This window comes from Asparagus officinalis, chromosome 6, assembly GCF_001876935.1.
Source record: "Asparagus officinalis chromosome 6, Aspof.V1, whole genome shotgun sequence".
NCBI classification, from domain to species: domain Eukaryota; kingdom Viridiplantae; phylum Streptophyta; class Magnoliopsida; order Asparagales; family Asparagaceae; genus Asparagus; species Asparagus officinalis.
In genome coordinates, this window is record NC_033799.1 from 43,178,873 (window position 1) to 43,194,497 (window position 15,625).

At 37.1% G+C, this 15,625-nt stretch overlaps 2 protein-coding genes across 6 annotated transcripts; both read left to right on the forward strand.

Moving 5' to 3' along the window:
- On the forward strand, window positions 628-2,031 carry LOC109846100. Its single transcript, XM_020415326.1, has one exon. It carries the CDS (start codon window positions 628-630, stop codon window positions 2,029-2,031), a length of 1,404 nt encoding a protein of 467 aa, XP_020270915.1.
- LOC109845436 lies at window positions 7,274-10,370 on the forward strand. Of its 5 annotated transcripts, XM_020414685.1 has the most exons (5): window positions 7,276-7,577; window positions 7,695-7,771; window positions 7,858-7,994; window positions 9,412-9,543; window positions 9,922-10,370. In XM_020414685.1, the coding sequence occupies exons 3-5, from the start codon at window positions 7,989-7,991 to the stop codon at window positions 10,198-10,200; spliced, it is 417 nt and encodes a 138-aa protein (XP_020270274.1). In that variant the 5' UTR covers window positions 7,276-7,577; window positions 7,695-7,771; window positions 7,858-7,988; the 3' UTR covers window positions 10,201-10,370. The 5 variants fall into 5 exon arrangements, 2 of the variants coding, with proteins under 2 accessions (XP_020270274.1, XP_020270275.1); XR_002248355.1 differs by having other exon boundaries at window positions 7,274-7,771; window positions 9,415-9,543; window positions 9,926-10,370; XM_020414686.1 differs by having other exon boundaries at window positions 7,278-7,771; window positions 9,415-9,543.

Below are 15,625 nucleotides of genomic sequence, written 5' to 3' on the forward strand. Positions count from 1 at the left end.
GTCTTCTCAATGGATGATGACAGAGCCCCAGGACCTGATGGTTTCAGTGCCTCTTTTTACAAGACAGCTTGGAGCATTATCAATGAAGATCTCTATCTTGCGATTTAGGAATTCTTTTGCTCTGGGAAACTCCTTGGTGCTATTAATTCTACCTCAATAACTTTGATTCCCAAGGTACTTAATCCCCAAACTCCATCTGATTACCGACCTATTTCTTGTTGCAACTGTGTATATAAGATCATTACTAAAATCATTGCTGCCAGAATTCAGAGAGTTATGGGTTATCTTATTAACAGTGCCCAAAGTGCTTTTGTTAAAGGTAGAATTATTTCAAATAATATCCTTCTTGCTCATGAGCTCATCAAACATTATGGAAGGAAACAAAATTCCCCCAGAGCTGTCCTGAATATTGACCTACGAAAGGCTTTTGATACTATAAATTGGGACTTCATTGAAGCTATGCTGATAGGTCTGGGATTTCCAAACATTATGGTGAAATGGATAATGGTATGCATTACTACTCCTAAATTTTCCCTTTCCCTTAACGGCTCTCTCCACGGCTATTTCTAAGGGGCTAGAGGATTGAGGCAATGGGATCCTCTTTCCCCATACTTATTTGTTCTCGGCATGGAATACTTGTCTAGAAAGTTGAATACTCTAAAGCATGACAGATTGTTCAAATTTCATCCAAAATGCTCGAGATTAAACATCACCCATTTATTCTTTGCTGATGATCTTCTTCTCTTTGGTAGAGCTGATATGAACTCCATTGTTAAACTTCATAGCTGTATGAATGAATTCAGTAAAGTCTCTGGTCTGAATATCAATCCAGATAAATGCTCAGTATACCTAAGTGGTATTGATGACAACCTGAAGCTCCAAATATGTTCATTTCTGAATTTCTCTGAAGGTTGCCTACCGGTTAGGTATCTTGGGATGCCTCCTATAGCTAAGAGACTCTCTTGGTTGGACTGTTCCCCTCTCATCAGCAAAATCTCTGAAAAATTCCAACATTGGCAAAATAAAAAGACCCTATCTTATGCTGGAAGGTTACAATTGATCAAGTCTGTCATTTTAGGGGTGCATATCTACTGGACAAATAACTATATCTTGCCTAGTAAAGTCCTAAACAAAATTGACAGATTATGTTCTGAATTTTTATGGAATCACAAAATCCCTCTGGTTTCATGGTCAACCATCTGTCAAGAGAAAAGGTATGGAGGTTTGGGTGTCTTTTCAGCAAGAATCTGGAATCAAGCTGCAGCTCTAAAACTTTTGTGGATGATTCATATCAAAAAGGATCTTTTGTGGATTAAATGGGTGCATGGGAATTATTTACTTAATGCAGATATCTGGAGTGTACAGGTTAAATCAAATAGCTCCTGGATGTGGAAGCAGATTCTAAAAACCAGAGATGTTTTGATTGCTAAACTTGGCAACATAAATAACCTGATTGCTATCATTGGCAAGTCATGTGTAGGTGATAAAGTTCAGGTTTCTTCTGTGTACAGTTTTTTGGTGCAACCTGCACAGCAAGTACACTGGGCTAATACAGTTTGGAATAATATTCATTATCCCAAACATTCTTTCATCCTATGGTTAGCTGTTCAATCAAGGTTGATTACTCAAGATAGGCTATGTCGGATGGGTATTCTTAATGCAAATCAATGTGTGTTGTGTACAAATTCTCAGGAAACCTGTCACCATCTATTCTTTGAATGCCAATATTCATCCACTGTCTGGAACATGGTGATGGTTTGGATGAATTTCAGCTGGAAATCATGCATATGGGATAGTATCATACACTGGTTCAGCCTCAGGCTCAATAAGAGGGGATTTGTGGAAAATTTAAAGAGACTGGCCTTTGGTATAACAGTGTACTTCATATGGCAAGAGAGGAATCTTAGGATTTTCCAGGGGAAATCTATGCAACCTGATATGTTGTTCAAAGCTATTAAGATCTCTTTTTTCTCGAAGATCATGAATGAAAAATATCCTGCTCACTTAGAGGAGAGAATTAGTGAATTGTAAGATTGTTGTATATATGCTCCTTGTGTATGCACTATGAGTGCTGAGGTTCTCAGCTATAGCTGATGGTGATATTGTACAAAATTCTCAATTGGAAAATGAATTAAAAATTTTCATTGACAAAAAAAAAACATCTGATACGAAATAGTCGAATTATACACATATTATACAATTAAACGAGAATAATTAATAATAAAAATATATTTACTCACATTTAAAATCAAATAATTATGAGATAATTATATACATAGTAAAACATACTAGTTATACTAATACGACAGATAGTATGTAACAATAAAAATAATACAACAAATTATACCAAAAATACGCAATTAATAATACCATGTATTATATGAAATAATACATAATAATATTAATAATACAACATAATATGTAATAGTACAGATAACAAAACAAATTAATTCTAGAAATTTTTACTGCAAAAAATAATTTTTATAAATATTAAAATCATAAAATTTGGACTTTTAAATCATAGAAAATTCTAGAAGGCCAAGAAAATACAAATACTCTTTTAAAAATAATAACTAAATATTTTAAAATATCATAAAACTATTTTAACTAGTATCAAAATTCATGGTCCTTACAGATGTAATTAATTTATATTATATCTAAAAAATGAAACGACGAATCAAAAGAAAGGGATCTTGTCTCGGGTTCGTCAAACGAATCGGCGGCAGCTGTTTGAGTCGGATCGGACGCGGTGGAGCACGGCGTCGGAAGGAACTCTGGCAAGGGATTGTCTAGCGACGGCAACGGCGTTGGGGAGGGCTGGACGACGCGGGTGGCGAGGCATCCCGCCAATCAGATCTGGAGAAGATCTGAAGGAGGGCAGCGGTGAACCGGGGCTGAACAAGTGCGAAGGGAGGTGCCGAGGACGGACGAGAAGAGGCGTGAGGTTGAGCTGATGGCAACTGTAGGGGCCTCGTAGGAAACTCCGCTTTAGTCGTAAAGCGACGGAAGAGGGGTTGAGTCGGAGCTGAGCACGGATGCTGGGTGGCACGTGCAGGACGGTCGGGAGGAGATGAGGCTGCGGGCTGGGGGTTTGGCGGAGTAGAGGAGGAGCGGACGCTCGAGCTTAGTGTGCGGCCTGGCCGGAGGAGGAGGGTGCATTTTGGTCAGAGACTGGACAGGGGTGGGAGGTGTTGATTCGGGGAAGAGGGACGAGGCGACAAGCGTGGAGCTGAAGGGAGAGGAAGCGGACTGCTCTACGGCTGGGGAGCGGTATGCGACAGGGAAGGACGCTAAGGCGGCGGGGCAGCGGCTGGAGGCGAGAAGCGGAAAGGGTTTTAAAGCTCTGAATGGGGAGAGGTGGCCGCGGTCTGCGTCACGGCGAAGGGAGCGCAGAGCTCGGGTCGAGGCGTGTCGGCGGCGGGTCTGCTGTCTAATCGGGGCAGAGGACGACGCAGCAGGGAGGTCGAACGGCGCAGGCTTGGGTCTGGCGGATGGGTGAGTCGCGCGATAGCAGAGGTGACGACGGGAGCAGCTCAGGGCGGTCGTCGGATTTTGGGTTGTGTCGATGAGAAAGAAGGAGAGGGTCACGGTCTGGCGGCGCGAGTTGGGGAAGAAAGGAGAAGAGAGAGAAAAAACCAAAAATAAATAAATAAATATATATATAGAGAGAGGGGTTTGGGTTAGGGTTTAGGGTTAGATAATTAAAACGAAAATAATTATAATAAATAATTTCAGGTACTTAAAAATTAAACTAATTTTAAAATAATTATCTACAATTAAAAACGTACATGTTGTGCTAATACAATAGTTGATACAAAATAGTCAAAATATACTCATATTGTATAATTAAACAAGAATAAATAATAATAAAAATATATTTACTTAGATTTAAAATCAAATAATTATGGGATAATTATATACACAGTAAAACGTACTAGTTATACTAATACGATAGAAAATATGTAACAATAGAAATAACACAACTAATTATACAAAAAATACGTAATTAATAATACAAAGTATTATACGAAATATTATGTAATAATATTAACAGTACAAAATAATATGTAATAGTACCGATAACACAGCAAATTAATTCCAGAAATTTTTATCGCACAAAATAAATTTATAAATATCAAATTCATTTATACAATCAGATTTTTAAATCATAGAAAATTATAGGAAATCGAGAAAAATATAAATACTCTTTTAAAAATTATAATTAAATATTTTAAAATACTAAAAAATTATTTTAACTAGTATAAAAAATTTATGGTCCTTACAGTTTGTCTGCTATTGGTTGCTCTAAAGTTTTTTATGTAAGACGCAGTGGTAATAGTGTTGCTTATGCCTTAGCTAAGTTGGTTGACTATTTGTTCGCTTATTTTTGGTCTGTTTGTCCCTCTGTTTTTGAGACAGAGTGTTGTTGTAGACTTGATTGGTTAGGTTGCCCAACCTGTCTTTCAAAAAAAAAAAAAAATCTTTGAACGCATGAAGAATGTCAAATCCACGATGAAAATAAAATAAAGAGGAAATTTTTTGATCAAAAGTTAAGTAATAATTTTGGGACTACCTAGCTCTTCTTAAAAATAAAAGTAAAATAGGCTTCTAATAATGCCAAAATTATATAAAAAAAATAAAAAATATCAAATCCTATGTTAAAAAAACTCCCTATAATAGAGGAACAAATAATGCCAGCATGAATCAAAATTTATTTCTTAATCTAAATAGACTCCAATTTTATTACTAAAAATAAACTAAAATTCACTAGTAGAAAATCGACCAAACTAGACGGAAATTTTCGTCTAGGTTGATTGCAATTCCGTCTAGATTAGTTCATCTAGACGGAATTCCGTCTAGTTTGATTGGTTTATTTTGCTTCCGTCTATATTGTTTCAAACTAGACGGAATTCCGTCTAGATTGATCAATCTAGACGGAAGTCAACCTAGACGGAATAAAGAATATTACTGCCAAATTTTTTCCATAAATCGGTGACACTGATGTGATTTTAGGAATCTGTTACTCTGAACAGCTTGATCTCATCAAGATAAGCGATTTTTTATATATAATATATTAGAACCAGCCTTCTCGGTTGAAAGATATAATCATTTTTTCCAAAAGTCAATAATATGTATGTATTCGCATTTAGCTTGTGATTATCCCGATTCTAAATGAAATTGTCTGTTAAGCATCATACATCAGTATCAAATCATAACATCAAAGCGCTACAAAGATGAACATTAAAATAGCAAACCACTACAAAGCACAAATCAATTGACATAAACTTGTAATTAATGGTTGATGAAAGTCACGTGACATCACATGTTTACTTATCCCATATATTAAATCTCGTTGGGCGACCAAAATTCGGGAAAAACAGAAAAACCCAATTGATGCTGGACTAACAAAAAATATCCATATGACCGAGGGGTTGAACGAAAAATTCCAATCTGACATTTTGGCCTAAGTTTTCTTAAATATCTAAGGCGGTTGTCAACCACGTTAAGTCAATCTTTTATTAGGCTTCCTATATTTAACTTTTATCGCAAAAGAGCGGTGTTAGAGGCACACCATGAGGCACACCTCCGGTCACACTCCCCCACCTGCTATAGTGCAGGGGCCCCACAGGAGATTTTTTTAAAAATCTCCTGTGGGGCCCCCTGCACTGTAGCAGGTGGGGGAGTGTGACCGGAGGTGTGCCCCATGATGTGCCTCTAACATTTCTTATCGCAAAACCCACTTCGTATGGGCGGAAATCACGCAAGGCCCAGATGATCTCAACTCTAATTCTCGTGATCTCTTTAAATTGCTTAGAACTGCAAAAGCCATCTGCAGTTGACGAGTGAGTTATTATTGGTGGAGGGGAAGAAGCTCAAAGAGAAGGTAAAATCTAGGCATTTGAGATTTTAAATATTCATTTACTCTGTAACTATACATTAATTATTCCTGGTTAAAACTAAATACTTTGATTATATGTAGTTAGGTTTAAGAGCGCATTTTTTTTTCTTTTCTTTTAACTAGAATGCTCCACCTGCATGTTCAGCTAGTAGAGTAGTTCTGGATTTGATATATTTATACTCAAAATTTAGCAGCACATTATATCTTCGCTTGTTCAGCTATGCTTTATTTTGTGAAGACACATACTTAACACTTAGTATGAAATTTCAGCACATAATCATGAAGCATTTTGGGGTATATGGTACGCTCTCGGGTTTGGCATTTAGGATGGCGCAACTTGTTTTTACTCTGATTTCGTTGATCTTGTTGCTGATTGCGAGGAGGCTGGCCGATTAATTAGTCTACTTTCTTTTTTTTTCCCTGACAAGTGAATGGATTTCATTACCATTGTAATAATGTACAAGGTAATACCTTGACATCCCTGAGTGAGTGACAATAACTGTCAGAAGAAAAACAAACTCAGTTTAACACATAAACTTAAAGAACAATCAATCGAAACAGAGCACAAAACCAAAAGTACTCAAACCAACAACTGGATACTACGTGCAGGTATAGCCAAATGAGAATTTCTAGCAAAAACCTCTCTTTAGATCACTTAATTTAAAATGGAAGCCACATTCGAGGACTTATGCGAAAATTATATTTTATTCTTTCTTGCATTGTTGCAAGTGTGGTAAATGCATGCTGCAAAAAAAACTCTGAAAATATTTTCATTCGCTTTTTTTTTAAACCCCCCTTTTTTTTAAACCCCCCTTGAAAGGTTTGTGAAAAATTATGAGACAATCTTTAAGACCAATCAAAGAAGTAACCATCTCTGACTGAAGAAAATCAAAAGTAGTAACCATTAAATTACAGAATTAAAAAAAATCAAATTTCTAGTCCAAGACTACCTCTAACTGAAATTAATTTGTTATTAATTCCGTACTTGCTCTTGCGAATAATTTGAATGACAAAGTAATTTGAATGATAAAATATTTACAATTTGTAAATCGATTGATTTCCCTCTCCTTATAGGTGCATGATGTGTGGGGTGTTGATTGTGGCAATTTGGAGTTTTATCATTTCTTTCATGAACATTGTCTTAATATTCAACGGTGCTGGACTAAATGCTACTCTAATTTGCCTTGCCGTGGCGGACTAGGTATTCTCCTTACTCATGGGTGCTGATTGTGGCAAGTTGCGCCATCATAAATGCCAAACTCGAGATTCACTAGTACAAATACCAACAGCCCCAACGGGTGGTAAGGACCGTTGGGGCTATTTTTATCAGCACCAACGGTTTTACCCGTTGGGCCAATTCAATTTTTCCCAAAAAATTCGGAGGGAGCCCACGCCCCAGCCCCAAAATTTATTTTCCCCCAAATAATTTCGGTCTCTCTCCCTCTCTGCTTCCCTCCCTCCCTCTCTCTCACCAAAACCATCGTCGCCCTCCTCTCGTTGTCGCCGGAGCTCCCTCGCCGCCTCCCTCCCTCTCTCGTCGTCTCCGGAGCCGGAGCTCTCTCGTCGCCAAAACCAGCGCCGCCCTCCTCCTCTCGTTGTCGTCGTCGGAGCTCTCTCGCCGCCTCCCTCCCTTTCTCGTCGCCAAAAAGCGCTGCCCTCCCTCCCTTCTCGTCTTGTTGTATAGCTAAACCTCCTAAAGTTTTTAATTCGTTTTTCTTATTAATTTTGATTTAATTCAACGATCTATTAATCTTGATTTTCGTCTTGTTATTGATTTATTTGAAATTACGGGAAGTGGGAGGTAGATTTCGCCCTTTCTCGGAGATCACCGGAGTCTGCACTCGCTACAAAGATCAGATTGACTGGAAGAGAGTAATTTTCCCTTTTTTCTAGGGTTTAGGTCTTATTACTTAGGGTTTATTTAACGAAGCAATATTGATGTGATTTATTTGGATTAGATACGGGAAATACAAGCCTCTCGTGGAGCCGGCCAAAAGGTAGCACACAAGTGGTTCCCAGGAGTTCATCCTCTTCGTTGCTCGCACCGTCGCCAAGCGAACGCTGCCTGGCCAGCGCCAATCCGTTCAGCATGAAGGTGAACAATCCTGAACACGTTTTGATTTTTTTTTTTTGTTAATTTTTGTTTGGATAATTTGAATGAATCTGTGTGTTGGTGGAATTGGTGGATGTTTTTTTGTTTTGTTTTGTTTCCATGTGGATCATTATTTTGAATTGTTTCATAGGGATAAGTTGATTGATTGATCTTTTGAATCGTAATCTGGATTGTGAATTTTGGGCGGATGGTTACAATTGTTGAAGAGATTGGGGAAAATTGGAGGATTTCGAACGTGTGATTGATAACTTCAAGGCCTTCTGGTTTGAGAGTGACAGTAGAATTCCGCTTCTTGAAAATTTTACAGGCTCTGAAATTTGCAATATACAGCTGAATTCAGAAGCATATCTCTTTCTTATCGATGCATGATTCGATGGTATTCATAGCTCTAGTTTGCAAGTGCAGAATCGTGCTGGTGACATGTTTTATTAGGCAAACATGGTTCTAGGATTGAAATTTTAAAATGTGAAAACTCGTATATATTCGTCTATATGTATTTATATGCATGTGATTACGAAAAGCTTTTGTATGTGAATTGTTATGCATTCTATATGTATTTATATGCATGTGATTACGAAAAGCTTTTGTATGTGAATTGTTATGCATGTGCATCTTCAGATATCCTTGATATATTTGCATCATATGGAAGCTTTTGTATGTGAATTGTTATGCATGTGCATCTTCAGATATCCTTGATATATTTGCATCATATGTTAACAGTAGAGCACTTTTTTTGAAAATATGTCGACCAATTACAGATTCATACTTTCTTGATTCTTTTCATTGGAAGATATGGGACTTCAAAATATGTCGACCAATTACAGATTCATACCAATTACAGATTCATGCTTAAAAATATGTTATTAATATAATTGTAATTATCTCATGAAAATATTTACTACCTGATCATGTTATGAAGGTAAGAAATTAAACATTTGTTTCTAGACTTGTCCTTTTCATCTAGATCTCTCGTAATTAAGAAGTACTTTCCTAGATGTCGGAAGTTTTCTACAAAAATGATATATTGAAGTGGCGTTTAGTCATCCTTTCTTTCCTTCTTTATTAGTTATTACTACTTTGTACATGTTTTTCAAAACGTGCTGATGTCATAAGAATCAACCTCATTTTTATAGAAAGCTTGTGAACCCTGTATCAATAATTTGTGTGAACTAGTAGGTGAAAGTTATTGAGGCTGCAACTTACATTGATTACATGACTAGCTAGGATTTTATTGATACAGATTCATACTTGTACATATGCACACGTGTACACTTGTGACTTCTAAGCATAGATCATGATGATTGTTATACATAGAGGGTAGCTCTCTAGCATACATAGAAGTACTATCCTTTGGCTTCGTCAACGTTCTGACTATGTTATATGCCTTACAACATTGAAGCAGCACTTCTTCCGGTTACCAAGTCTGTCGATGCTGCTGAAGATTGTCTGTCTTCATTGCAGGTGGGTTGGAGCCGTCAGCGAGTTTCTTTCTGTTTTACACTCTAGCCCATACATTCATGGACAACAACAGGTATCATATCTGCCTTATAACATTGTTCTCGTATGACTTACAACACACAAAATTCTCCTAACTTATAAAGCAAGCATTTCCAATGTTTATTTTCTGCAAGTTATTCATATATTATTCTGCTGCAAAAGCTGTTTCTAATCTAGTATTTCGCTTTACTCATGAAAGTTGTATTAGTGTTGTTACAAAAAGTTGTATTAGTGTTGTTACAAACTAAGTTATAAAATTTTGTGAACCTATTAAAACATTAGTAAGTATTTTATGTTAGTATATAGTTTTTGGGTAAACATTCTCTTGTATTTATTCTTGCATGCTGGAATGATACCATTGTAAGTAGTTCAGTTTATGATTTGTACTCCTAAGAATTATTTTTTGATGCAGATAGAGAGTACTGGGGTTCATTCTCCTCTTGAGTCTTCAATCGATAAGTCCCCCTACATAAACATCATGGAAGATGGACTGGTTACTGCATTGATTAATGATGAACCAAACAATAACGAAGCAACAGCTTTACTCAATGCTCGAACCAAACTCCATTGTTGTTCCCCATTGTCTCCAAAACTAGTCATTGTTGTCAATCAAAAAAAAATGTCCTCCCTCATTCCTTCATTGAAGAAAGACGCCATCAGGGAACATCCAAGCAACCAAGAAGAGGAATAAAGGCACGCCATTCTTGTAAAGCTTTCGCTGATTATTTTCGATTAAGTCAGTCGTGACTTGTATTTTTAATTAACATATTTAAGACATTTGTATATTTGAGATATCCTCTTTACGTTTGGGACTTGAGTAATTTATAAGTTGTATTCTGATTCTAGTCAATCTTTTGTTTTGATTGTGCGTGAGAATATATATGTTAACAGGTATATTATATATATGTTAATAGGTATATATTGTATTTCAGATATTCTCTTTATGGATGTGAACAAATATAATATATACGTATATATTTTGTGGGATATGAATTCTATGTAAACATGGTAGGCAAGAGGTATTAATAAAATTGAAAAAAAAGGAAAAATAATAGCACAAACGGTTACAACCGTTGGTGCAAGTATCAGCACCAACGGTTACAACCGTTGGTGCTGATATTAGTTGCCATAACGGGTGGATTTCCTGCCCCAACGGTCGTAACCGTTGGGGACACTACTTGCCCCAACGGTTACAACCCACTACCACATAATTGATCTATTGCAACGGTTAAGGCGCAACGGTTTTAACTGTTGCGTTAGATATCTATCGTAACGGTTTTCAGGGTCTAATACAACATTTAATATAAAATGTTGCCATAGGTCTAATAATTGTTTGTGGGCTTAATAATTGTTAGTGGCCTTTGGAGAGCTTTAGTAATGCCCATGGTTTGACCGCACCGCTCAAAGGAAATCTGTCTCTCTCTCAAATCCCTAAAATCGCCGCTGAGCCAAAAAATTCCGCTCCCAAAAATTTCCGATCTCTCTCTAATTCCCTCCCTCCCTCACTCTCTCTCGCCAAATCCATCGCCGCCGCCCTCCTCTCATCGTCATCGTCAGAGCTCACTCTCCGCCTCCCTCCCTTTCTCGTCGCCAAAACCAGCGCCGCCCTCCCTCCTTCCCTCTCTCTCGCCAAAACAAGCGCCGCCCTCCTCTCATCGTTGCCGTCGTCGGAGTTATCGCCGCCTCCTCCCCTAAAATCCCTAATTCGAGCTCCTCCTCTGATTCGAGCTCCGCCTCCTTCATTTGTAGATTCGAGCTCCTCTACCTCCTCCTCCTCCTCCTCCTTCGTCGCTACTGCCTTTTGTCCTCTACATTGAAAGGTACATGTCTATTTCTTGCCTTTCTCTTTAAATAGTAATAGGTATGTTAATAGAGATAGCTTCACATTTTTTACCCTATACCTGATCTTATTTTAGCTTTACATTCTTTTACCATACAGCTGAATTTATTTTCTGATTGCTATTTCCTGCCTTTTGTCCTCTACATTGAAATTTACATGATTGCTGATTGATAACTTCTTTTATCTTTTCAAGTGGTTTGGTCTCTTGCACTTAAATCTGTACTAGATATATGAAGGGTGCTGATGAATTCAAAGTGATGACTTCAAGCTTCAGATAGATGGCATGTAGTTTATTAAGAGTTATGGTTTATTGAATGCTAATTGAATGCTTATTAAAACAGTGTCAAAATTTGTTGAACCATTAAAGAAGCTTTAGTTGTCAAGTCTCATAATTCTTTATGAGCTTATCTAAACTGTTTGCTATTTAAGCTGCGGACGATTTAATTCCTTGCTTATACCAGTTGGTATGAGAAATAAATAAAACTAATATCCCTTCAGATCACATCTTTGTTAGCCAGGCTTAGAATCAAATCACCAACAAGGTCAAGCTTATTAAGTATTAACAGGTGAATAATACATCACCTTGAGGACCACATTTGCCATCTGTGTCGGTGTGTTGCTAAATTCAGGATATTAATCTTTTGACGTGAATTAGACCTCAACATTTTTTATGGTTTAAGTGTTCGAACTGTCCGTTTGGACAAACATATGAAGTGAGTGGTCATATCATGATTTGTCCCCAGTTTTTTTTGGACGAGGTCAATGGTTTCATCTGTAAGTGAGGCATGCATCATTGCCTCTTATTGACTAATATGCACATGTAATCTACGTTGTAAAAAAAAATTCTAGTAGCTCATATGATCTTAATCTCATGTGTGACTAGTAAGCTAAATGATGCACCATTAGTATCATTGAAATTGGACTGCTTGTGTTAAATTTGATTTATCCACTTTCTTATGACCCATTGATGACTTATTTTCTTGAATGCATGAGACTAACCTTCATAGACACCAAATTCACCATAGAAGCCTAGTGAAAATTTCATACACAATGAATATTTGATGCACTAGGCACGTTTCACATTTATGGAAATTGTGATTAAATTCATACCTAAATCCTCATGTACGTCTTAAATATTTGCAGACTTCTTAGTGACATTTGCCAGGCTTCTATATAAATGTCTACAAGAGATCACTAGTCTAGATATCTAAATTAATTGAGCTAAGAAAACCCAACAGTGTGCATTGGTTGGGACTGGGAAGATAAGCGTCAGTGTTGTGTACATTAATTGTAGATTGGAGTTGAACTAGTGCATACTGTTGGGTTCTATCTAAATTAACATGGCTCTTGTTTTAGCTTGCACTTCCATCTTGAGTGAACAGGTGGCTAACCGCATAGATTGGGGACTTCATTATGCAACTAATCTTTGTGGTATCAAGAATTCTGTTCTGATCTCAGAGGTATATATTAGCATACACCTGTATATATTAGCATATATAATAGATAAGTCCATAACTGTGTTAGATATTGGGTGTGGCTTCGGCAGCTTAGGAGCGCATCTTTTCTCAAAACAGCTTCTAACAATGTGCATCGCAAGATGTGGAATCGACTAGGAGAAGAATGGTATGTTTTTTCTCTTATACTTTATTTCTTATTCAGACTTTGTGGTAAATTCTAGATGATTGACTTCGTTTCTGGTTCAGTTGAATGCAAAACTACTGATCAATCATTCTACTAGTTGATTTGTGCATGTAACTTTTACTTATGTTATCAAAATAGAAAAATAAATGTGTCTGTCTACATAAAAATTAGTAGCAGAGGCTCATGTATAGAACTGACTCGATATGATATGTATGCTTGCATGTAAATAGGGCTTGATTGCTTTATAGGCATAGTTGGACCTACATGTGAATTGGTAAGTTATGCATTAAAAATATCACCATTAACATATCCCATATTGGTCAATAAGAGAGATTACATCAGCTTAAGACAAATGTTTAGATTCAATGAAGTAGGCTTATAATGTGAATATGCCTCACTGAATTGGATACTAAATCATTTGCTTTGATCATGACATGCTCATTAAGATACTAACAATTCTTATGTAACAGTGGATCCAGCATATTTTTTTGTTGGGAAATGCTTATCTTGGATCTTGCATTATGAAGTTGAATAAATAACATTTGAACTGACTGATGCAGATGATATTTTCTTGGTCCAAGTGGACAGACTTTTCTTAGGTTAATCCAAACTCAACTGAACTTGCAATTCATGGTAATTTGAAATGATCATAGTTTAAACTGTAATTTCTTTTTACACCGATTGACAATTTTATTTTTCGTTCATCAAATTTGCACTCAAAGGACTTAGCCGAGGACGCATTAAATTGGAACTCTGCTGTTCGCAACTATTGGTCTCTTCTTTCACCTCTGATTTTCTCGGATCATCCAAAGAGGCCTGGTGATGAGGATCCCTCTCCACCTTTTAACATGCTCAGAAATGTGCTTGACATGAATGCTCGATTAGGCGGGTTCTATGCTGCACTGTTAAATGCAGGAAAATCTGTTTGGGTTATTAATGTTGTTCCCACAAGTGGTCCAAATTATGTCTCTCTCATCATTGACATGGGATTTATTTCAGCACGACTGGTATGCATTTAAACCTTCTAAAGAAAATCTTCATAGTTTGTATTATTTACAATATATTCACTAGGACCACGGCGTTCTAAGTCAGGACAATCGTTGATTTACATTTACCTGTATCTGCTAAGATGTAAAGGCTTGGCCTAACACCAACTATATTAGCCTGACAATGGGTTATTATTGCTATGCCTGTCAAGGAGCCCCAGTACAAAGGTGCCCAGCCCCAATGGTTGATATCTTTTTTTTTATTTGATTTGCCTAACTGCCCCAACGGTTGGAACCGTTGGGGCAAACTTGGCAACCGTTGGGGCTGACTCAGCCCCAACGCAATTTGTCCCAACGGTCCTTTTTTCAGCCCCAACGGTTCTAACTGTTGGGGTCATGATTTGCCCCAACGGTTTCAACCGTTGGGGCAGCCCTGCTTTGTACTAGTGTGAGCCAAAAAATTCCGCTCCCTAAAATCGCCGTGGCCAAGATCTTCATATAATCGGCGATCTCATCACTGAATTCGTCGTTGTTTTCATATTGGATCTCATCTCCAATCTCCTCTCCGATATCATCTTCGAGCTTGTTGTCATTCTCGTCGTCGACCTACTCTCGTTGGTCTCGTCGCCGTCTTCAGTCCTCGCTGGAGTCCATTTACTTTCGTCGCCGTTTTCATCTTGTTCGTTTCATCGTCGAGCTACTCTCGTTGCTCCAGAAATTGAGCCCATATCTCGCTAACGGGAGCTTTCTAGGGTTTGCTCCACCTATCTCTTCTCACGATATTTTGATTTCTCAATTCCCACTACCGCTTTCTGAGTTCAAATTGATTTTTCCAGTTAAATTTAGTGATTTTTAAAGTTATTGACTAGCATATAAATTAGCCGGGAAATCTGTGATGATGTATATGAAATCTTTTCAATGACCCGCTTAGTTATTGCATGTTATATATCACTTTTATTTCTCAAGTTTTGTCCCAAAAAAATTGATAATTTGTTATGATGTGTATCTGAGTCATGTTCCCCAATTAAATGAGTTGCAGACAACTTGTATGCTATATATAATCCTTATCATCACAAAGAAGATAATGTTATATATCACTTTTTATAAGTCATGCCTAATATCAGTATAATCTTATGTTCTTGAGCCAAGAAAGGGTTCATATAAGCAATTGACATGTGGCATATTTTATTGATTATATTCAGAAATCCATCTTTATTCCTGAAACATAAGAGTTCACTTGTGACCAGCATGGGGCTGATAAGTCGGAAGGTTCAATTGACATATAAATGCGGAACATTGTTAACTTAGATATGGACCTGTAAAGGAGACTTTGGTGTGGAGCTCAAGATTCTGAGATTAGGATCATTCTTCTGAGTTCTAGGAAAGAAGTTCAGGGACAATCATCTGCATGTTTTGTTGTTTAGTGTACTTTCATCATGTATTATAAACTGAAATAATACATGATTGCTCTATTATTGAGCAAAATTCATAACTAGCTGTAAATAGTTGGACAAGCTTAGTTGCTATGTAATTTTTCTTATTAAACTAGTGAAAGAACCAATGCACACATGTTGACCCGTACAGATGGGAACATCTTGGATGCATCTGTGCATCATATAGTTTCAGAAGTTGTTGCCTATTGAAATTGA